Here is a 23,159-nt window from a genome sequence, read left to right as displayed (position 1 = left end):
AATTTCTGACTTGCCTAAGAAAGCAGGATCTATGTGCATTTTCTAATTGAATTGACTGTCAATTTTATGTTAGTCTTACTTTTTAATTACCCTGCATGAGAAAACCACCGACTCTCCCTAAACTATCTCTGGACTCTCCTGATTGAGCAGTGATTTAATCTCCCCTTAGTTAAATCTATTTGGGTATTCCCCCAAGGCCATTCACCTGCATAAATGACATTTATTAAAGTTCAATATTAGAAGACACTATATTTCACATTAAATATCTTATCATAAAGATTACGATCACATTTTCATGACAATACGCCTCATTATGTCATTATGTCACACCTAAACTCATTACACATTCCAAAGGAGGAGAACACTTTTAAAAGCTTTGTATTTCTCATTATGTTTATTTTCTCATCCACTTACTAGGACTGGACCATATTTCAGAGTTGCATGAATAGTGAAGACAGATTTCAAGGAACATCAGAGTTATGATGGCATCCTTAACTTGACATTCATAGAAAAATCTGAAAGTACACGCTTGGCTTGTTTTATCCAGAACTGCACTTAATTTAAATCCAGCTCTATTTTTCCCTGAAGTGTCTGCTGTATTTGATATATCTTCAGTTTCCATAAGCTGTTTACACCTGCTCAATATCAAGAGTATTCCATACTCAGAATAATTTAAGCCAATTTGATGATCTGATTTGAATAATGATATAATAAAGAAAACAAGCCAGCAGAATCAGAAAAACACATGGCTTTAGAGCCGAAAGAACTGTTAAGAGTTCATTTTATTCCTTTCCCTCCTCCTCTTAGTTCCAAAGGTAAGGCCTTTGACAAGGTCCTGTGGTTAGTTAGTGGCAGAGCCTAGTCCACAACCAGTGGCTCTCAGTTCTTAGAGGAGTGTTCTGTCCATAGTATCACGTTGCCAAATAGATAAAGCCAAGAGGTATTGTTACTCACCATGTTCTAGCAATGCTAAATAAACAGCAATATGTAAACAACTCTGACCAGTGCACTAGACATTAGAATATCAGTTACCACAATTAGTATTCCTTTTTTGTGGCTCTTTTGGCCAGATGAATTTGAATTAGAAAGTGCATGCTCTACCACAAATCTCCAGCCTTAAAGTCCCTTGATTATACTAGTGCCCAGTGCCTTCTGCCTACATCTTTCCAACAGCCTCCATATTAGTCAGCAGATTTTGGGAACTTGGGTAGGTCTGGACCCAACAGAGTCCTATTTCTTTCTGTTCAGAAAGCTCGATGATGTACAATGAGATGTGTTGACCTTCTTGGATACAACTGAGCTACAATTTTTAAGTCTGCAGAGAGCATATTCTGGAACCCCTGGAAGGTGAGGTATTTCCAATGAAAGTGATTACTGGCTTTTTTGAAGGTGGACAATGATTTAGGCACTCATCTCCAATACTTCCTTGGGCCACGTGCTGGAACAACTGAAGCCCAAGTGGTGCATACAATCTGCCTACTCCATCCCTGGTCCAGAAATCCAGGTTTCCTATGGAAAGTCTTCCTCTTATGAAGAAGAGAGAAATACAAACCAAAATTGAAAAACCAAGAGGAAAAATTGTGCTATAGCCACCAAAACAGCTGATCAAGTCCCGGTAAATGGAATTTTATGTGGTTTGGAAGGTCAGGAAGGTTGTTCACTATTGCTGTTTATTCCTCTTCTTGTGTGCCAGATACGTTCCTTTATTCTAAAACCAATGCCCTGTGGTGTCAAATGGATAAATCAATACAATTACTTCTAATGTACTTTGACTTTCCATTTTAGGCAACATTTTGAGGCCATTTTTCTTCTGTAGAGTAATCTGTCAAATTAACCAATGAATATTACTAACTGGCCAGGAAAGATGCATTTTTGTTTAATTAGAAAACAATAAAAGAAATATATTGTACTTTCACATATATGACATGAAACTAGATTTTACTATTCTCAGTGATAAGGAGGAGGGGGTAAATCTAACACAGCTTTCTATAAAGTAAAACACATTTTTAATAAATATACCATGTAGGCACAAGAATGAGCAAATGAGTAGAATCCCTGTGCGTATTTGCAAATTTTTCTTTTGACATAGCTTTCCAGGGGAGTTTATAAACCTTTCAAGAAATTTAGTTTCATTTGTTTATAGATTTCCTTCTCATTTGGCACATGATGCTAATAACATATTCATTCTCTAATAACCCTTTTGTCAAGACTTAGTACCAAATATCATGAGGTTATTTTTAAAAATCAAATTCATTTTCAAAGAACAAAAATCTGGCATCTTGATTCTGAAATAATTGTGAAAAATATGATTCACACTCTAAAAGCAACTTCACATAAGAGCTTCTGACTGAGTGATATTTATTTGAAGCAATAACATTAGGGTTAAGATAGATATCAAAATACAGCTGTTTTAACCTGCTGGTTTAACATTCAGTTGGTTCTGATATCTCTAGTCCTATACCTGGATGTCTGTCTATCCACAGTTCAACTTACCATCCCAGCACATAGGCCTGTATTTCTTAAAGATATTTTGAGTATTTAATCATGTTCTTGATTACCTTCAACTGAGAGAATTTCATTTCAAAGAAGAAAGATAACTCTTTTCAGTCATATAATCCACAGGTTGATGTTACTCCACCTTCTTACCACATGCTTTGAAATATACATTTGTGAGGAAAATAATGGGAAAGATTCATTCATGCTCCAAAAACATATTGCCTTATTGAATATTACATATTTTACAAGCTTCAAAAATATTGATTTTTTGCTTAAAAATTAAAATTATTTCCACCCATGCAGTATACTAGAAAATTCTGTCCTAATTTTAATACTTTTTTAATAGATATGTGATCTTCAGCTTGTTTCCAAAAGTCCTCTCTGACTATAGTCCTATATAGGATTATATAATTAGGGAAAAGCAATGTTGATCCCTTACATAGCTGTACCATTTGGTGTGTTGGTAACTACTCTTCTTAAAAGGAGACAGCTCCAATAACTTTTAAAGACCCTGCTTCTGTTTGCTTTTCCATGAAAAATGATTTAGCATAACAGAAAATTTAAAAATATATTAGAAACTCACAATTTTATTATTGACAATGCTTCTTTTTAACATGGTGTAGTTACACTAACGTAAAATGCTTAAATATGTACAAACATCATTGTGAGTTACACCTCCATTGGCTTTTCCATAAAAGCAATTTCTTTCATATCTTAAATCTATGTTTTTCATTTTATTTGCTTTTTATGGAATAATTTTAGAACTTCAGTTTTATTGATATTTGTCTTTTACTTGGTATACACTGACATTTCTTTTGGCTTCAAATAAATTAAAAATATTTCCCAATAAAACCATCTCACCAAGGACAAAGTATGGTCTTGGTAGAGAAGTTAATTTTAACTATCTTCCATTTCATTCTGAAAATTTTAAAATAGGTCATTGAAGTCCTTCCTAATGTCATCTGGTATAATGGGGGAAAAGGTATCTAAATGCATATCTGTGCTCATACCTGTCTCAAAAATTAATTTGTATCACTAAAAATATTAAGGATAGAAAGGACCAGAACTTAATCAATAAACGGAAGTAATTATTTTCTCATATTTAAGAAGACAGTCAATTTAATCATGGTTGATTAGACTGGAGACAACTATATGCAATCATTATGCTCAGTAGAATATTAAAACCAAAATAAACTTCATTTTTACCTTTTACACATTTGAAAATCAATCCAGTGGTCTTCTCTATTAATTTCACTAATTTCCTTCATATACTTTTGAATCTATATTATGTGAAGGACAACTCATTCTGCCATAACTTTGTCCACTTAACATGCTATGATGAAACAATCCCATGGAAACTCCAACTAGATGCTGCTAACGTAGTGCTTCTGAAATTGCCTTTTGTGTGCTGTCAAGGTAATTGGAATCCCATTTGATGAATGTTCTAAACTCTGAGTCCTTTATCTATATATATTTTATTGGTTAGTCTTTAATCACATTCCAGATTACAACAGTGTTGGCTCATCATTATTTACTCATTTTCCCTGAAGTTCCATTACATAAAAATCCTATATAGCCTGAAGTCTAATAGTAGAAAGATTCATTTACAATATTCATTTTAAAAAATGTAACTTTCACTTTAGAACACCAGGATCCTCTTTAGACCTTTATTACTCCCATAAATTATATAGTTTGCAACTAGAGGCACATATTTAGGTACAAATGTAGGTCTTTGATGGATATGAATCATATGACTGGTTAATCTTCTACAGAATATATCAAGTCAGTTCCTAAGAATCTTTTCTCCATGATTCAATTTGAAAGAGTGATGAACTGATGAGCTTCAGTGTGCACGCACATGTGCGGGCATGTGTGTGTGTGTGTGTGTGTGTGTGTGTGTGTGTGTGTATGCATTCATGGTAACTATATGCCCAACAATCCTGTCCGTGAACAAATCCTGCCTTCTGTGCCTAGAGACACAACTTTAAAACCTTATTTTTGAAGAATCAGGTTCTGAGATAAGGGTCTAGGGAAACAAAATGAAAAGGCTAAATACAGTCAACCCTTGTTTATGGGCAAGAACTAGACTGATGAAAGTGCGTATTATAATATCTATAGTTAAGGCCCCATAGAATACTGGACTGTCCACCTCCATCCCATGGTTGGTCAACAGCCAGGCTTCCTTCAGAAGGGGGAATAGGAGCTAAGTTGTCCATATCTGGGTTGGGCTGAGTGTGTGTGTGTGTGTGTGTGTGTGTGTGTGTGTGTTTGTAAGGGAGTCTCTGGAGCCCGCATCCCAGAACTCTTTTTTACTCCCTAGGCATCAAGGAAATCCAGCTCCAAGACTTTGCTCCTTTCTTCCCAGTTGTAGTTGGTGGTGGTTGTGACTAGTATTACTCAGTTGTGTTTTGCCTTGTAAAAAAAGTTAAACCAACCTCACATAGTTACAAGTTGACTACAATTTTGTTTCCATGGAGTTATATAGGAGCTATTCATGGTGCCATTAATAGATTAAACAAGTGTATGTATATTAACGTATGTGCATATCTGAGCAGTGATGTAATTTTCAGTAATACATTTTCCTTTTATGGTGCTAGGTACCTGAAAACCAATGAAAATTTCTTGACAAAAAGGGAATATGTAAGAAATGTCACTCTCTACTCAAGGCCAGTAGATGTGCTGAATATACCTATAGCTTTCTAAACAACGGCAGGATTTTTAACACTACTGACATATTTTTGCTGTATACTGTCTGAAAATGTCTGAACATTTCACTAAAAGATATACTGAATGAAGATAGTGGATTGTCCAGGTCCAATTCATCAGTAACAAAGTGATTATAGACAATATAAATCAGAATCACCTCTATCTTAGATGCTTTTCTTCACTTTTATGTGAAGTTAAGAACATTGTTACTGAGTGGAGTTATTGGAATTATCTGTTAGTAGTGGTGGCTACACATTAAAAATAATTGTTTGATTATAATATTCAGATTCATTGAGTTTCTAATCATCTCCTTTACAGGACCTATTCAAGGATTTCTAATTGAATTTATGACCTTGTACTGAAATCACATCATGAAACTCTTTATGTTTATTCATATAAACCTACTTATTTTATCATTACATTTATTTTTCCTTCATAATATTTCTTTTGTACTCCAAAGAAAAATGACTTATTCAAGAAGTTAATTAACTAAAGCAAAATTTACTTCTATTATCTTCATATTTAATTAAGACTTCTTATTTATGTCATTGCCTTAGCAAGGACTACAGGTATTTCTGAATGTCAGTCTCTTATCTATTTCCCTCAGCTTTTAAATGTAACAAAGTGCCTGGATTCTTTATTTGGTATTTCAGATCTCCTTTCCTTCATGTCACAAAAGATAAATTTACACGGCTGCACTGACAACATCACAGCTTTGAAAATGAGTCCACCCGTTCCCTTATAAATAGTTCAGTCACTTTAATCCATCTTCCTCTGCCCATCACTCTAATGTCAACGTCACAAGTTGAAGAATGCACTTTTTTCAGCTTCTAGTTTTAAAGCAAGATTCCAAAAGTCTATTTACTTAACCAGCTCATACTGACAGAGGTAGCATTTGAACTAACAAGATGTCAATCAGCAAGCATTCTTGTTTAGGGATATTTGAAAATGGTGTCCTGCCATTTCTGCTTTAATGAACATTCAGTGCTAACAATGGCAAGAGTCCACCACTCCTAGGATGTTGGTAGGTGAAAAGGGTTGGGTGCTGAATTATTCATTTTACTTCTGTCTGTTTTCAGTATAATCGTCCATCATTTGTAGCTTTTATTAGGTTGATGCAAAAGTAATTGCAGTTTTTGCAGTTATTTTTAACCCTTTAAACTGCAATTACTTTTGCACCAACCTAATACATAGTTCTGGTAGTTCAGTCCCAGAAATGTGTGTGTGTGTGTGTGTGTGTGTGTATTTGCTTGTATCATGTATCCTAGCCAAGTTTTTCTTTCTTTAATATCAACTTCTCAGTGTCCACAGCTTTGCATTTATTAAAGTTTAGAACAGAACTGAAGTGAAAAGAATACACAGGATACCTTCAGATCAGAGTTTCTGGAGAGATTGGAAAGTCTCTGTAGGTCATTTAATCTACCATGAAGGAAAAAGATATCTATCTAAGATCTAGGACCTGACTTGAAAAGTCCTTGAATTGTCATTAAGTTATAGAAGATTCTCAAATGAGCTGAAGCAGGTACTAAGAAGTTCATTTGTGAATTTTATCATTTTACCAATTCCTCTCTTTTGAAGTAGCACCTGTTCGTAATCAGAGACTGTTTGTGGATTTCTATAGGTTGTATATAAGAAATTCATACCCAACACTCAGCATCATCACTTGCTAAGAGTTAAGAACATTTAGTTTCAGTTCCCAATGCATAATTTTCTTTTCACTTGTGAGATTTCCCTGCTGCAAACCAGAGAATAGCTGTTTCAACTAATAACTTGAATTTGCATTCTCCCGTTTCCTGGTGTGGCATTCTACACCAATCATGATTCGTTCTGAATCACCAACATCCTGGACAAGAATTCATATTTCTCAGTCTTTACTGGAGAAGTAATTGGTTTTATGGTTTGAAAATCACAAGTCTTTTCTGGCTACAACTTCATCGTAAACCCCACAACTGCAGCCATAAGCTTTTGCATTTCAAATGTCCATATCTCAAACCAGTTTTCTGTTCTAAAAGTCCACCATAAATAGCTAGTGTGATTTAACTTTTCTTTTCAACAATGGATATATTGCTGAACATTTATCTGTTAACATAGAAAGAAGCTAACAGCCTGTTGTACTCACACGGCACTGTGCGGAGGTAGAGGTTGTCACGAATGATTTGCTGAAGTTCGTGGTCCACAGAACCCTTCTGAAATCGTAAGTTGAGGTAGTGACGAAGATCCTTATCAACAATTCCTCCTAGAAGAATAGAGTTTCTTAATAAAAAATGCTGGAAAATACTTTAAGTATGTATATAATTTGCTTCTGTCATACGTATAATCATGAACCCATTTAAAAGATGCATTATTTCACATTGCTCTTTTGACTTTCTGAAATATTTACTGCCATAATAATAAAAGATGACATTTACTGAGATAATTGTCCACCAGTTCTGTGTTCGATGTTTTACATGCATTTGTTCATTTATTTTTCATTTAGAATGAAGGCAAAGCTACATATTACTCCTGAACTGATACTGAAATAGTTCTCATTGAATGGCTAAAAAGTCCTCCCCTCCCCGCCATTTTGCATTCTCCCTTTCCCCCAACCTTTGGCAAGCAGTAGAGTCATATAATATTTGCCCTTTTGTGAATGGGTTATTTCACTTAGTATGTCTTCAAGATTTGAAAAGATTTTTGTTATTTAAAGTAACTATGGATTGAGATAAGTAGAGTGATATAAAACATTAAAGAAAAATAACTACACAAATATTACTACTTTACTCCCTTTATAAAATCAAAGTAATTTCTGTCTTACAAAATATGTGATGTTTTTAACTCGATACAAGATTTTAAATAATTTAAGTATTTTTATCACCATAATAATAGTTATATTATTATGATAGAAATAATTTTGAGTCTAATTGCCATTACAATCTAATGAAAAACAAGCTGGGCTATAGGTAAGAAAACCAATATTGTGGATTTATCAAAGGCTAATTTCATATTTAAAGTTAATTATATTAAATTATGAAGATTTATCTAAGACTCTTTTTATTCTTATAATTGAAAGAATAAATTATATATCAAAATACTTACAAAAATATAAGTAAAAATTCCTATTCCTAAAGACCTTACCTATTCAAACACATTAGGGTAGTTGAACCAAGATAAAAAAATTAATGATAGAAGAAATAGAAAATCTGTAATAGTCACAAAAATCATATTCTCTTGAAACCCTTTTGAATCTCAAAATTGCAATTCATCAGTCTATTTGCGCCACCATGATCCCATAAAATAGGGTTATGTGGGTGCGCACATGTGTGACACAAACACCTTGTCCTCAAACAGTAGTTAATATATTTGTAAACTATATTGAGGGTGCCAAAAAATGTATACGCATTTTAAGAAAGGAAAAAAATGTATTGGAATTGTAATACTCAGTATATACCAATAACAAAAGATGAATACGAGGCATGTGTATGTATTTTTTGGCACCCCTGGCATATTGCGATTTTTCTGCAGTTTTCAAATCCATTGTTTCAGTTGTCCCCTACTCTGCTGGCACAGCCTCAATAAGATGCCATAAGAAATAGTATTTTTAAATGCATTGAATACCAAAAGTCTCCCTCTCCAAACAATGTTTCTCATATATTTCAATAAATAGTCTCACTGTATTTTCCCCAAATAATTAATATAATATAATATAATATAATAATGGAAAAACAAATGGTATCAAAATAAAACATGTTGCTTATTGGGTGCACATAAATATTACACCCAGAGTGCTTGCACATGTATTTTCCAAATTCAAAACCATTTTCTCAGTCAAAGCAGCAGAGCAGGAATGAAAGTCACTTGAAACTACCATCACACATATCAACAATTACTCTTTATTTACACCTCCAAATGCTCCATATGTTGGACTGGTTGACATCACACTGAAGTAGTTTATAATTAGAAATCCTGAAATTCTGTTTTTCTCCCTTGGTCTTTTCCAGTCAGCAACGTGCTTATCCCTGCTGTTATGATAATTCACTGCAGCTACAGAGCAAGCGTCACGCCTGACTATTGTCAGCTGTTGTTTCCGCCGAGTTCTAAGTTTACAGGTCCTTCAACAAATGCACTCCATCTTTCTTTTCCTTTTTCTTTCTGTCTAATATGTGGGATGTGCCAAGTGGTGAGATGCTTTCTGGCAGCCCGGGGAATATGCTATCTATAGAATAACAGGTGTATTCTGTCCACTAAAGTAAGCTAGAATCACTCACCTAATGTGACATGGATAAGCTCACATGTAAGGATGATCGTTGTTCCTGAAAATGTTATCAGTTTAAACCATCTCTGCCACTACAAATACACTACAAGATATGTTAGCCCTCTCAAAAGTTTATCTACATAAGAAAACAATGAAAAAGCCTGTCCATTCATTCAATGATTTTAACATATCTTTTGACCTAATCTATCGATATCATTATATCAATATCTCTTTTTTTCCATGACAGGACCTGCTGAAGCTTCTGAATACTGATATAAATTTTTTTTATTAATTAAAATGAATGATCACAAATGATGTATTTTTCTTTTAAAGATTTTATTGGGAAAGGGGAACAGGGCTTTATTGGGGAATAGTGCGTACTGCCAGGACTCTTTCCCAAGTCAAGTTGTTGTCCTTTCAGTCTTAGTTGTGGAGGGCGCAGCTCAGCTCCAGGTCCAGTTGCCTTTGCTAGTTGTAGGGGGCACAGCCCACCATCCCTTGCGGGAGTCGGACCGGCAGTCTTGTGGTTGAGAGGACGCATTCCAACCAACTGAGCCATCCGGGAGCTCAGCGGCAGCTCAGTTCAAGGTGCCGTGTTCAATCTTAGTTGAAGGGCGCGGAGCCCACCATCCCCTTTGGGACTCGAGGAATTGAACTGGCAACCTTGTGGTTGAGAGCCCACTGGCCCATGTGGGAATCGAACTTGCAGCCTTCGGAGTTAGGAGCATGGAGCTCTAATCGCCTGAGCCACCAGGCCGGCCCAAATGATGTATTTTTTTGAAAGGAATTTTTCCACCTCTTGTTTCACAAATACTTTATCATCCTTCACAATTTATTATAGTATCCTTCAACTAATGCAATTTTATTTACCACTATCTTGACTATGGCCAATTCTGCTGGCTGCCTACCCAATATTCTTTCCTCTATTCTTTTTAAATTAAGAATCCTGATTTAATTTCATGTCCAAACATGCTCAGCTCCATTACACAGATCACAGTGGTCTGAAAGAGTCATACAACCTTGTTCTCCACTTTCCTAGCTGCCCTGACAGCTTTTCGTAGCTATGTTTCGGCCATCAAGACCTAACACAGAAGGAGGTGATTTCTTTATTCATCGAACTAGACTTGATATCTGAGTTGTAGCAACCATATTCTGACCATGAGATGACTCACCCAAGGGAAAAATTCAACATACTGAGGATACTGGAGTTGAATTCAGAAACAGCTGGGTTCTCTATGGCTTCATTGAGCAGCCCAAATAGTAATAGCAAGTAGGTATTTACCTTAGGATTTCTTGTTACATGAGAAAAAGTGTGTACTCCTGTTCTAAAACTATTATGAGTTTTTTGTCATTTGCAACTATATATGATCCCAATTGATATATATGTGTATAGAAATGCTTTACATGTATATGTACACACACATTTAAAAGAATGTTTTCCCTTAATTATAGATTTCTTTCAGGGAAAAGCAACAGACAGTGGGCAATGACTGTGCTTAAAAATAGAGTCCAGGTCTCAATACTACCTAACTTCAGGTATGTAAGTTAATATTTTAAAGGAAGTTAAAAACAAACAAATAAAAAAAGACGTAGTTTTCAGTAAGTGTTATCTATTATTAAAGTAAATAAAGAATCTGCTACTTTATTTGCCACAGTTATAATTTTTGTTTTTATTGCTATTGTTTGTATATAGTTTCTGCTTTGTCATTTGTTACTGATACCTGGATCTGGTAGCTTATAAGATACCTACATCAATACTTACATCAAGCATAGCACTGTCAAGTTCACTGCCCCTTAGCTGTGTACTCTTCAAAAAAAAATCAGTGGCATTTACTTACTATTATATTTTAATAGCTATTGAGATATTTCATTTAACTTTGAAAAATTATTTCCTTTATTTTACAAAAATAAACAACACATTAAAATATGTAATATCATCTCAAATCACACTTTTGTCAGAGAAATCTAGGAAGGATTGGAACCCTATGATTCTGCTTCTAAAGAACATCTACAGTCTGAAGACCAAACTTCTTAGCACAAAACAGTCAAGTCCTTTCTCAACATGACTCCAAACAAGCTTTTCAACCTGACATCCAAATGTAAGTTAAAAAGAACCCTTAGGAGAGAACATAATTCAAACACTTCATATTGCAAATGAGGAAAGTGAAGCTCACACACATTATTTGGCATTAGGTTCAGAGCAAAGATGGGGAGTGTGAGACAGGGAGCAACTCCATGGATTACTTGGGAAGAAAATTCTAAAAGTTACCCCTTGAAGATGGTGTATATCTCTATGGTTTCCATAGTTTTCAGAAATGCCTCCTGTAGAACTGCTTTGTTCCCTCCACTACTTCAATGTCCAGGCTGAGAAAGCAAAGGAAGAAGAAGCTGCTTGGCTCAGATGGACAGAATCCTTCTAGCATATTCCTTAAGGAAAATTGTTAGCCTTAGCCTTGTAGCTAAAGCTAACCACTCTTCCTAAGACGGAGGGAGAAACATGTCAGGTTCTGTAATGTTTATGCCAAGTGTCTGATTGCTAGTAGCTGGCAAGAGTTGTCCCATCCCTAATTCATGGGCATGAACACTAGCTCAAACTTTCCCTTTCCACTACTTCTGGAATCGACATGCACCTTATAAACTGGGGTGAGTGGTTCACTCATTGGGATGGTAGGGAGTATTGAAAGAGGAAGGTGAGGTGATCAGCTGAAGTGGGCATTTGATTTTTATTTGTTTTTTTATTCTTTATCTTTTGTACCCATCTCTGCTTTATCTCCCACTACTTTCTTTTGGTGGCAGCACTCTGATTTCCTTTTTTGAGTGGCTATATTTTGTATAAATGTGTTACTTGTAGTCCATCTGTCCTGCCCTTACTGAGACAATTCAAAGAAAACCATTAGAGTGTGGTTTAAATAACAAATATTTATTTCTCTCAGTTCTTGATGCTGAGAACTCTAAGATCAAGGAGTTGGTAGTTCAGGTGTTTGGTGAGGCACTACTCCTGGCATACAGGTGGCCGTCTTCTCCTTGTATCTGCACGTGGCTGAGAGAGAAATCATCTCTCTGGTGTTTTCGTTTATACAGGTACTTATCCCATTTACGAGATTTCTACCCTCATGACCTAACTACTTCCCAAGGACTCACCTCCAAATACCATCACATCGGGCATTAGGATTTCAACACATAACTTTTGGAGGGGCCACAAACAGTTCATAACAGTAGATGTACACCTACTAAACTCCTTGCTTCCATATAAAGTACTTACTAAGTACATCTTAGAGTTTAGGGATTTTTCTTTTTTTCTTTTTTGGTAATCAGACAACTGAATTATTGTACCAGTTATAATTACTGACAACAAATTACTTATACCATATTAGAAATAAAACCATGGATAATCTCCCTTTGATATTGCTTTTTATTTTCTGAATTGTCCAGGAAGCTAAAATCATCAATAAAAAAATAATTTCATACATTGTCTTTGCCAAATAAGTAGTAAAATAACCAAGCAAAATATATGAATTGGAAGAAGAGAAAGTTCTATCCATATTCCTTAAGATATGCTCATGGGTAATTGAGAATTTATTTTATGTTAGTTTATTTGATGATGGGGAATTACAGGAACAGACAGTAGAAAAGCACTATGAGACTTGTGGCCATGTTTCTTTTTCAAAAATAGTTTCTGCTTGGCTCACCTAAAAAATGGAGAAGTAAATCACAGAGAAGTTGATTGATTCCATTACAATCCACAATCACAAAATAGGTGACAGACATATCTAATCCAGTCTGCCGGCGCAGTCTCCATCCTTTTTTTAGGTGGAAAATTGTGTCTTTGGTTTCCGATGATCTGGAAAACTGTCCATCTTCAGGTGGCTAGAGTACTACAGCAAATCACTGATGTGTTGAATCTATACTAGTTGTTTTATAAATTATGAGTCAGTGAAATTGTGCTTCTTCCAATAATTTTAATAATAATAATTTTAAATAGGAGCACACATATAAGGCCGATAGTAACTCACTACAAATGTCTTTGTTAATTGCTTTTCCATAGCTGGAAACATTTAGATATATAAAAATTTGTATCACTTCCATATTTTACTTATAATATTACAGAGTATAGTCAATCCTTTTCATCATGGTTTAATATTTTTGTGCATTGTTTTTTTTCAAGATTTCAGTAGCACCATATTTTGTATCATAAATACAATAATAAAAGAGACAACAAAAATATATTAAATCGTTGCAGATCATTAGCAGATTCAAAACTAGAGAGAATAATTGCTATTTCAGAGAAAATGACAGAGATAAATGTAAGTGGTTTATAATAATCTCTAGCTCTATTGAAAATGGCTTTTTATCATTTCCTTCCCCCTACTATTGCACAGATGGGATATTATTATTGAGTTTCATTTTTCATTGTTATCCTTGGTCTCAAAGTAAATGTGAAAGTTATTCTTATAGTTATGATTATAGGTGCCCATGGAGAAGGGAAAATGAGCACTTGTTATATGTCTGGCATTATGCTAGGCGAGGTTCATGCATTACCCAAAATTTTACAGTCAAGAAATTTAAATGATGGGCATATAGTTGAAAATAATCTCAAGTGTAACTAAATTTTCTACGTCTCAAAATGGCTAATTCAGTGTAGGAATAGGGTATTTTCTGTTAATTTCTTTGACTCACCTAACTCTTAAGCAGTAGACGATCTTTATAAAAAGCAGTATGTCACAACAAATTCACCATAACAAAGGAAAAAATATATATATACAGCTGAAATGGAATCTGACCCAAATTCAATCCATTTTTTTTAAAACTAAGATTATACTACTATAAATTGAAAAAAATAATCTATTAGGATAGTTATGAATGGATTTAACATCATTGATGGTTAATAAATCTCAAAGCGTTAAGGTTTTACATAAAATTACTAAGGTCAAAGAAAGAAACTATTGTCCAAATTATCTACATAATTCAGCAGGCAAAATGTTTTCGCTAAGGGAATTAGTTTCTGCTTTTAAAAATTTATTTCAAAGTTTAAGCTTAAATTTTAAAAAGTGCAGTGACAAAAACATCACAATTGTTGGAAAATTCAATTTAAGAATTTACCTGCACTAATTTATCAAAGCATAAAATAAACGGTTTGTACTGGGTATGCCTGAAAAACATTTATTTATAAAACTAAAAATGAACATGTGAATGATATTTAAACAATTAATATCCAAGACTATTTCATTTTATATTAGCAAGTTATTATGCCCAAGTCAACCAAAAACATATTTTTTTTTTTTTTACAGCATTAACATTTATTATACTTGCTTTATCACATAGCTATCCATTTATTTCTCCTTCAACTTCATTTTTGATGATTGCAGAATAAATTGCAGGCATCAGTGCACTTCCTCCTAAATACTTCAGAATGCACATCATTAAGCAGTTCAGTATTTGTTTATAACTTTTTACAGTAAAATTTACATACAATAAGGCATAAATCTTAACTATACATTTGATGAGTTTTGACAGATGTGTACACCTGTTTAATGCAAGCCCTTATCAAGATATGAAATGTTTCCATCAACCCAGAAAGTTCCCTCATGCCCCTTCCCAGGCAAATTCTACCCCTGCTCTCTCTCCAAGAGGCAACCACTCTTTCGACTTTTTTCCATATTCAAATAGTTTCTTTTTTTTTTTTTTTAACATTTCATATAAATGGAATCATACAGTCTACTCTTTTAGGTAAGCAAAAACATATTTTTTAAGAGGTGATACTTATGAGTTAAATTGTTGTGGGTTAGCAGAATTAGATCTTTAGACATTTAATATTATTTCATGTTTTGAGATCTATAAAACAAGGTCAGTCCTCTCATTTTATTGTTTGCTAACCTGTGACAACTTTAAAACTACCAGATGACTTGGTACAATAAATGGTCCCAAAACAAAGCACAACACGGCTTTATTTGTGAGCCCATTTTACAATAATACAAAGAAATTTCCTCACAAATTTGGTTCCAAAGAAGAGGCTAATATATCTTCTATAGGCTGTGTCATGATTAATCCGTATCAATGAAATTACTAACAATTTTAGGCACGTGATTACACAAGTTTATTTGAAATGCAGAATAATGTTTCCCATAGAAATACTATTGTATATTATAATTATGTCTTTGGTCCACGTATACATTTTTAAAAAATTAATTAGGCATCCGAAGCACATTATTCATGGTATGCAGGAAATACATTGTTGTTATACAATGCCGCGTATAACAAACAATGCTTTCTAGACGGTTGGAGCAGCAGGATGTGGCTAAAGTTCCAAGTCAGGCTGATAGGTTCTAAAAACTCAAAACCCTTTTTTCACAAAGAACATTGTTAGCTCCAAGACCCTGGTGGGAATTCTTGCCGATATTGTCAAATATTTCTCAGGGCAAGGATGGGTTAAGAGTGGGTAGCCAGCTAGGAGGATAAATTCTATGTACAATTTAAAATTCTGTAATTTGTATAGAGGGTTATATAAAGGGTCATGGTAGAATGAACATCCTGCTAATATACTAATATCTATTTCAGTCCTACTCAGCCAAAACTCTTTTTCTTTGGAGGCGTTCATCCCTTATTTCATGTGGAGGTCTTGGTTGCCTTAGTTTGTACTGCCCTTATCCATTTGGACTGATTTCACTCTAAAAATGGACTGTAATCTTCCCCTTTTCTATTTTAGAAACAAACACAAAATTATTTTCCGATTTCCTTGCCATTAATAAAAATACTTTATTACTGGGAGACCCCAGATGGTGAGGTAGATAAACACTGTGACTGCTTCCTTGCATGAACAAATTAAAATTACAACTAAATTATAGAACAATCAACCTGGAGAACCATCTGAAGTCTGGTTGAACAGAAGTTCTAAAACTAAGGATCCAAAGAAGAAGCCACATCAAACGTGGTGGGAGGGGCAGGGATGCGGAACTGGCTAACCCCAAACCTCCATGTGGCGGTGGAGAACCGAAAGGGGTAGCTTGGCCATGGAGGTTCCCCTCAGAGGAGCAAGAAACCCCAGCCCCCCACTGGCCTTTCCAGCCCAACGTACTCCTGACAGGTAGAGGAGCCCCCACAACACTGGCTGTGACAAAGAGTGGGGATTCTGACCATCCTCATGGGACAGAAGGAGGTGGGAAACCCAAGCATCCTCTAAAAGAGCCCACACACAGACTCTCTCACTTGCAGGTATTTACCTTGGGCTCCAGAAAAAAGACAGTAACTCAGGGGGTGTAGGAGACACATGGGGAGCAGATGGGGAGTTGTGTTGCTTTGGGTAGAGGGGTGGAGGACCACTGCCATTTCCCTGTGGGGAGTCCTCCTCCTGTGCAGCCAGCAGGTGGGCACCGATTTTCTCCTGTGCTGAGCCCACCCGCACAGAGCAAACCTGAATCTGATTGGCTTGGTGAGCTCTGCTACTACACCCTGCTGACTCTCTGAAAACCCACCTGACACAAGTCCCCCAATGCCAGAGTCACTTTCTCCAAGAGCAACCAGTCCCTCCCTTATTGTATTCTTTCTTGGAAAATTATTAGAGTCCTACAGAGCCCAGGTGGATGGTGAATGGCCTCCATGTGATCTGAGACTTTTGCTGAATAACTTCAGGCTCAGCACTGGCACCAAACCAGCATTTACATTATCCTGGTAAACAAAACCCTTCCCATGTAGTGACTATCTGAGATATTTCCTTATCCAACTTGCATACCACACAGGCTTTATCAGCAGCTGAACCTTAAGGAAGCCAGCAGGTGGCAGCAGGCCTCGGGGTGTCTTGTCATTTTGTGCAGATACTCCAGGCTGGTACAAGTGGCAGCCATCCCCGATTCATAGCGTGACCTCTCCCATGTACCTCCAGGGTTAGCACAGACAGCAAACAAGCTCGGATCACTTTGTAGTTCATACTAGGTAGTCCCCAGCTACTCACAGGCAGTGGGTGACCTGGACCTGCACGAGAGACCTTAGCAAGAGAACCCAGAACCAAAATACTTGGAGGTTGCAGGGATGCTGTGGATGCCTGGTCATGGCATTGTACACCAGAGACTGGACATTATGTGTAATGTGATAGCTCGGTGTGAGGTCGGGGTGGTGGTGGTGGATGGGGGAAGGGGGGTTCACGGTGTGAGGGATGTAAAAAAAAAATAATAATAATAATGTCATAGTTGCCAAAATCAGTTTCCATATACATCTTGGAGAATTTCATTAACCATTTTACTTTTATAAGAAAATTATAATTTTATTTTATTTTTTTGCCTCTAAAGACTTGATGCTGGAAGTCTAAATGAAACTGTAGAATATATCTGAAAAAAATGAAGCATGTGCCTATTTTCCTAAATGGGATAACCAAAATAAAGCAAGTGTACATCATGGATTACCAAAAGAAAAAAAAAAAAATACTTGGAGGTTGGCTTCAGACCACAGCAGAACACTGCCCAATTAGCCCCACAATCGGCACACAAAAAGGGTAGTCTCAAAAGGCACTATAGCCCACTAGGGAGAATCCCACTCAGAGGGGTAAGCCACATGCACAGTAGCCTGTAAGCTGTGGATATGGCCAAACCCCACAGCCAATCAGCCTGGGGATCAGTCCCATCCACTGACATGCCAATAGTAACCAAGGCTCAACTATAACAGGAACACACAACCCACACAAAGGACATTCCTGGAGCACCCAAAGCAGGTGACCAGGGAGACTGTGCCACTGGGACCCTACAACATAAGGCCAAGCTTGGGGGATGTAGCAGACCTATCTAATACATAGAAACAAACAGAGAGGCAGCCAAAATGAGGAAACAAACAAATCTATTTCAAATGAAAAAAAAGGAAAAAATTCCAGAAAAAGAGCTAAACAAAATGGAGGCAAGCAACCTACCAGATGCAGAATTCAAAACAATCGTTGTAAGGATGCTCAATAACCTCAGGGAGAACTTCAACAAAGAGATAGCAAGCATTAAAGAGGACATAGAAACCATAAAAAAGAACCAGTCAGAGTGGAGAATAAAATAAATGAAATGAAGAATGCACTAGAAGGAATCACCAGCAGAATAGATGAAGTAGAGGAACGATTAGCAATTTGGAACACAAGGTAGCAGAAAACACCTTTTAGAACGGCAAAAAGAAAAAGTAATCCAAAAAAAAAATGAAAATAGTTTCAGTGACCTCTGTGACAATATCAAGCATAACAACATTCACATCATAGTGGTACCAGAAGGAGAAGAAAGCAAGGGATTGAGAATGTATTTGAAGAAATAATGACTGAAAACTTTCTTAATCTGGCAAAGAAAATAGACATACAAATCCAGGAATTACAGAGAGTCCCAAACAAGATGAATCCAAACAGATGCACACCAAGACACATCATAATTAGAATGGCAAAGTTTAAAGGGAAAGAGAGAATTTTAAAAGCAGCAAGAGAAAAGGTATTAGTTACCTACAAGGGAGTTTCCATAAGACTGTTAGCTGATTTCTCAACAGAAACTTTGCAGCCCAGAAGGGATTGGCACAAAATATTCAATGTGATGACAAGTAAGGACCTACAAACAAGATTACTCTACCCAGCAAAGCTATCATTTAGAATCAAAGGACAGATAAAGAGCTTCCCAGACAAGAAAACGCTAAAGGAGTTCATCATCACTAAACCAACATTACAAAAAATGTTAGAGGGACTTCTTTAAGAAGAAAAAAGAAAAAAAGATAAAATTATGAATAATAATTCATAATATTGAATCATAATTATGAACAATAATTCATATGACAATAGCTACATATCTATCAACAATTACTTTCAATGTAAATGGATTAAATGCTCCAATCAAAAGACATAGGAGGGCTGAATGGATAAGAAAACAAGACCTTTACATATGCTGCCTACAAGAGACTCACTTCAGATTGAAAGAAACACACTGTTGGAAAGTAAAGTGATGGAAAAAGATATTTTATGAAAATGGAAATAAAACAAATAAACAAACAAATAATCCGAGGTAGCAATACTTATACCAGGAAAAATGGACTTTAAAACAAAGGCTATAACAAGAAACAAAGAAGACCCAGTAATCCCACTTCAGGGTATTTATCTGAAGGAAACCAAATGCTACTTGGAGGGGATGTGTGCATTGATATGTTCATTGCAGCATTGTTTACAATGGCCAAGATGTGGAGGCAGTGTCTGTTGATTGAAGAATGGATAAAGAGGAAGTGGTTCATATATACAATGGAATATTGCTCGGCTATGGAAGAGAATGGGTTCTTGCCATCTGTGGTAGCATGGATGGACCTGGAGGGTATTGTGCTGAGTGGAGTGTAAGACAGAGAAAGACAGATGCAGTGTGATTTTGCTTATATGTAGAATCCAAAGAACAAAATAAACAAACAAAACAGAAAGAAACTCATGGATACAGAGAACATTTTGATGGTTACCAGCTGGGAGGGGGGTTGGGGTGAGTGAAAAGGGGGAAGGGATTAAGAAGTACAAATTGGTTGTTACACAGTAGTCATGGGGATGTAGCTTACAGCATAAGGAATGTAGTCAACAATATTATAGTAACTATGTATGGTACAGATGGGTGCTAGATTTATCGGGGTGATAGATGGGAGGGGATTGAGGGCCTGGGTGAAAAGGTGAAGGAATTAAGACGTATAAATAGGTAGTTACAAAATAGTCATGGGGATGTAAAGTAAAGCATGGAAATATAGTCAATAATATGGTAATAACTATGTATAGTGCCAGGTGAGTACTAAATTAGACATGGAGATCATTTCCTAAATTATACAAATGTCTAACCACTATGCTGTACCCCTGAAATTAATATAAAATACATTGAATGTCAACTTTAATTGAAAAATTAAAAAGGATGGAAAAGGTGAAGGGGAATAAGAGGTTCAAATTTCCAGGTATAAAACAAATAAGTCATGGAGATGTAATGCACAGCATAGGGAATATAGTCTATAATATTGTGATAACGTGGTACAGTGTCAGATCTGTACGTGGTACTTCTGATGATCACTTCTTTAGGTACATAAATGTTGAATAACCATGGTGCACACCTGAAACTAATATAATATCATATGTTAGCTATATTTTAATAAAAATCTTAAAAACTAAAATAAAAAATTAAAATAAATAAAAATGTTTTATAACTCAAAATTACCCAAAACGTCTTAAATACCTTTCCGTACAAAAATTTGTACATTTCAGCCCTTTTATCTACACCATTCTTGCCCAATACATAAGGACATATAGTATAGACTCAGTAGGAAAGACAAGACGGGATTATCGTGGAAAATTGAAGTTTACAAAACCTAGACGGTATCATCAGATAACAGAAGTAATCGAGGTTCACAGAACTCAGTAGATACAACATTCAAGGAATAGGATGTGTTTGTGTGCATGCACGCATGGGTGTATGTGTTAGCAAAGCAGAAGTGCGTGGGCAATAAGAAGTAAGAAAATGGCCATTGGAGGCTATGAATATAATGGTGGAGGAAGGATACAGGAGATTTCTTCATCATTCTTGTTCTCCTAGGTTTTTGTTTTTTGTTTTTTGTTTTTTTTTTTCACCACTGAAAGACAGGGCCCTGATCTTACTCAGGAGAGAAATAAGAAGCAAAAACTGGGTTTGAGAGGCTTAACCCACATGATGTCTGAGATTGCATTGGACAGGGAAGTGAGAGGAAAAAACCCAAGCACTGGAAGCTGGAAAAGATAGCTTTGTCAGTTGCCAAGTGGCAAATGTATTGTTCCCCCAAGTGGCTGGAAGGGTAGTATATGCATCAAACAGGTAGCCAAGGACTGTGAAAGTGAGCTGTAGTATAATGGACTTTCACTGAATTATAAAATTACACCCTCCTAGAGTTTTAGGAGCTATTTATATATTTGACAGGCATAGTGCTATAAATTAGTAAACTCCATTATCTGTACCTGAACGCTATCAATTAAAATTTCCTAAAAATCTACTTTAGACATCTGGATCTATAATGCCTCTAGAAATATAGGGAAGACTTATCCAGGAACGGGAAAGAAGAACATAAAATTAACCAACAGCATTCTCAATTGCCTTCCGTTCCCCGATTACATAGAAAATTGTATCTGATTTTTGAACTGATAAAAGGGTATTTAGAGGTTGTCATCTTAAACAAAACAAAACAAAACAAATCAAACAAAACAAAACAAAAACAAAACCCTGGTTCTCCTTTAAATTGCTTGCAATGAAAGCCTACTGAAAATATCTCTTTGAAATAAACTTCCATTTTTACTGAACTATTACTATTTGTTTTTAACAACAAATTTTTATGAAAATGTCATATGACTATTAAGAATATATTTTGCAATCGAGAAAAAAATCTTAGAGGCTACAAACTTTATTGGAAAATAATTTTACTGCTCTTAGAGGAAGGATAACAGCAGAGAGGAGAATAAGAAAAACAAATCTGACAAGGGGGAGGATATATGTACACTCACATACATATATACATATACTGTGCATGATTTCCCATTTTGGGATGGTGGTAAAGGGGTAGTAGTATTGAAGGAAGCTGAAGGTTAACTACTTCCTGTGGGTTGGCCCAAGAAATAGAAAATATTTCTATACTGTCCAATGACCCACGTTTATCGTAGAGCATTACCATTTTATCTAGAAAATCAGGAGGTAGTAACAACAAACTTTGCTTTTCTTCATTTGTGACAAATTTCATTTTCCTGTCTAGTACTATTTTTATTCTTTAAAGCTTAGCATAGTGCCTTATAATTGACTGGGATTCAATAAGTATTAATTGAATTACACTCCTGTTCAATTGATGACTTAAATGATTCTCCTAATAATGATAAATATTTTAAATACTTGTCCATTAATGCAACAATAGATAATAAGTGAATTTTATAACAGTTCGAAATGCTTCCTTTATAAAAGAGGGTTCTACCATTACTACACATTTCTTCTTTGGACTGATACTGTGAACTATTTGCTAGGTCATGAAAGTGGCTTTTATATAATTAACCCTGTAGTGTAAAAATCTCATTTGAATGAACTTTTACTTTCTTTTGCTAAATAATCACTTCTATAATCTAAGAGTTTTAATTTTGTTCTTGAAAATAAATATGAAAAATATAGTTTTAAATAGTCTGTTTATTTTATGTTTTTGGAAGTATATGGCCAATAATACTTAATATTTTCTGTGGTAGCAGCAGCACTGATTGAATCATCCATGTGTTTTTATGATATACTACTTAAAATCCTTCTTAAAAGAAAAATAATGATTTTTAAGCCTCTGTTCTGCACAATAATTTTCACAAAATAGTACAATTATTTCTAGTTTTTTATGAGTAATAGTTTTAAAGATAATATCTAATTGCTGACTTGAAAAATCTGGAGGAATGTTTGAAATTCTCATTATTTAAAATAAAGTATCCATTGATCTGGGAATAATCTTGTTTTAATACTATCTGTATGATAGTTATTAATTTTGTTAAGTAATGAAAATATTTGAAATATTTCATAAAAAGGCTGCTTTTTAGGGATGATTTACTACATATGGGCTTTATATTTGACAGAAAACAGCATTTTAAATAAAGACCCTCTCCAATGAGCAATCTTTATTAATATTTGTAGCTATCATTATACTTGATGACTTGAAATTTTTATACTTTTGATTATCTTCAATCCAGGCAATTTTATTTTGCAGTGGGAGAAGATATCATTTGAGAGTTGATTTT

The 23,159-nt window shown here is 35.2% G+C and overlaps 1 protein-coding gene across 3 annotated transcripts in view; it reads right to left on the bottom strand.

Moving 5' to 3' along the window:
• Positions 1–23,159, bottom strand: part of MAGI2 (membrane associated guanylate kinase, WW and PDZ domain containing 2) — a 1,330,546-nt gene that overhangs the window by 944,687 nt on the left and 362,700 nt on the right. For all 3 annotated transcript variants that reach the window (XM_081079965.1, XM_081079966.1, XM_081079968.1), the window contains exon 2: positions 7,322–7,438. In XM_081079965.1, coding sequence (XP_080936091.1) covers positions 7,322–7,438 — 117 coding nt within the window. The remainder of the gene's footprint in view (positions 1–7,321; positions 7,439–23,159) is intronic.

The sequence above is a fragment of the Rhinolophus hipposideros genome, assembly GCF_964194185.1.
Source record: "Rhinolophus hipposideros genome assembly, chromosome: 18".
Lineage (NCBI taxonomy): Eukaryota > Metazoa > Chordata > Mammalia > Chiroptera > Rhinolophidae > Rhinolophus > Rhinolophus hipposideros.
The sequence above is the reverse complement of the archived record's forward strand: the minus strand, read 5'-3'. Positions and strand labels throughout refer to the sequence as shown.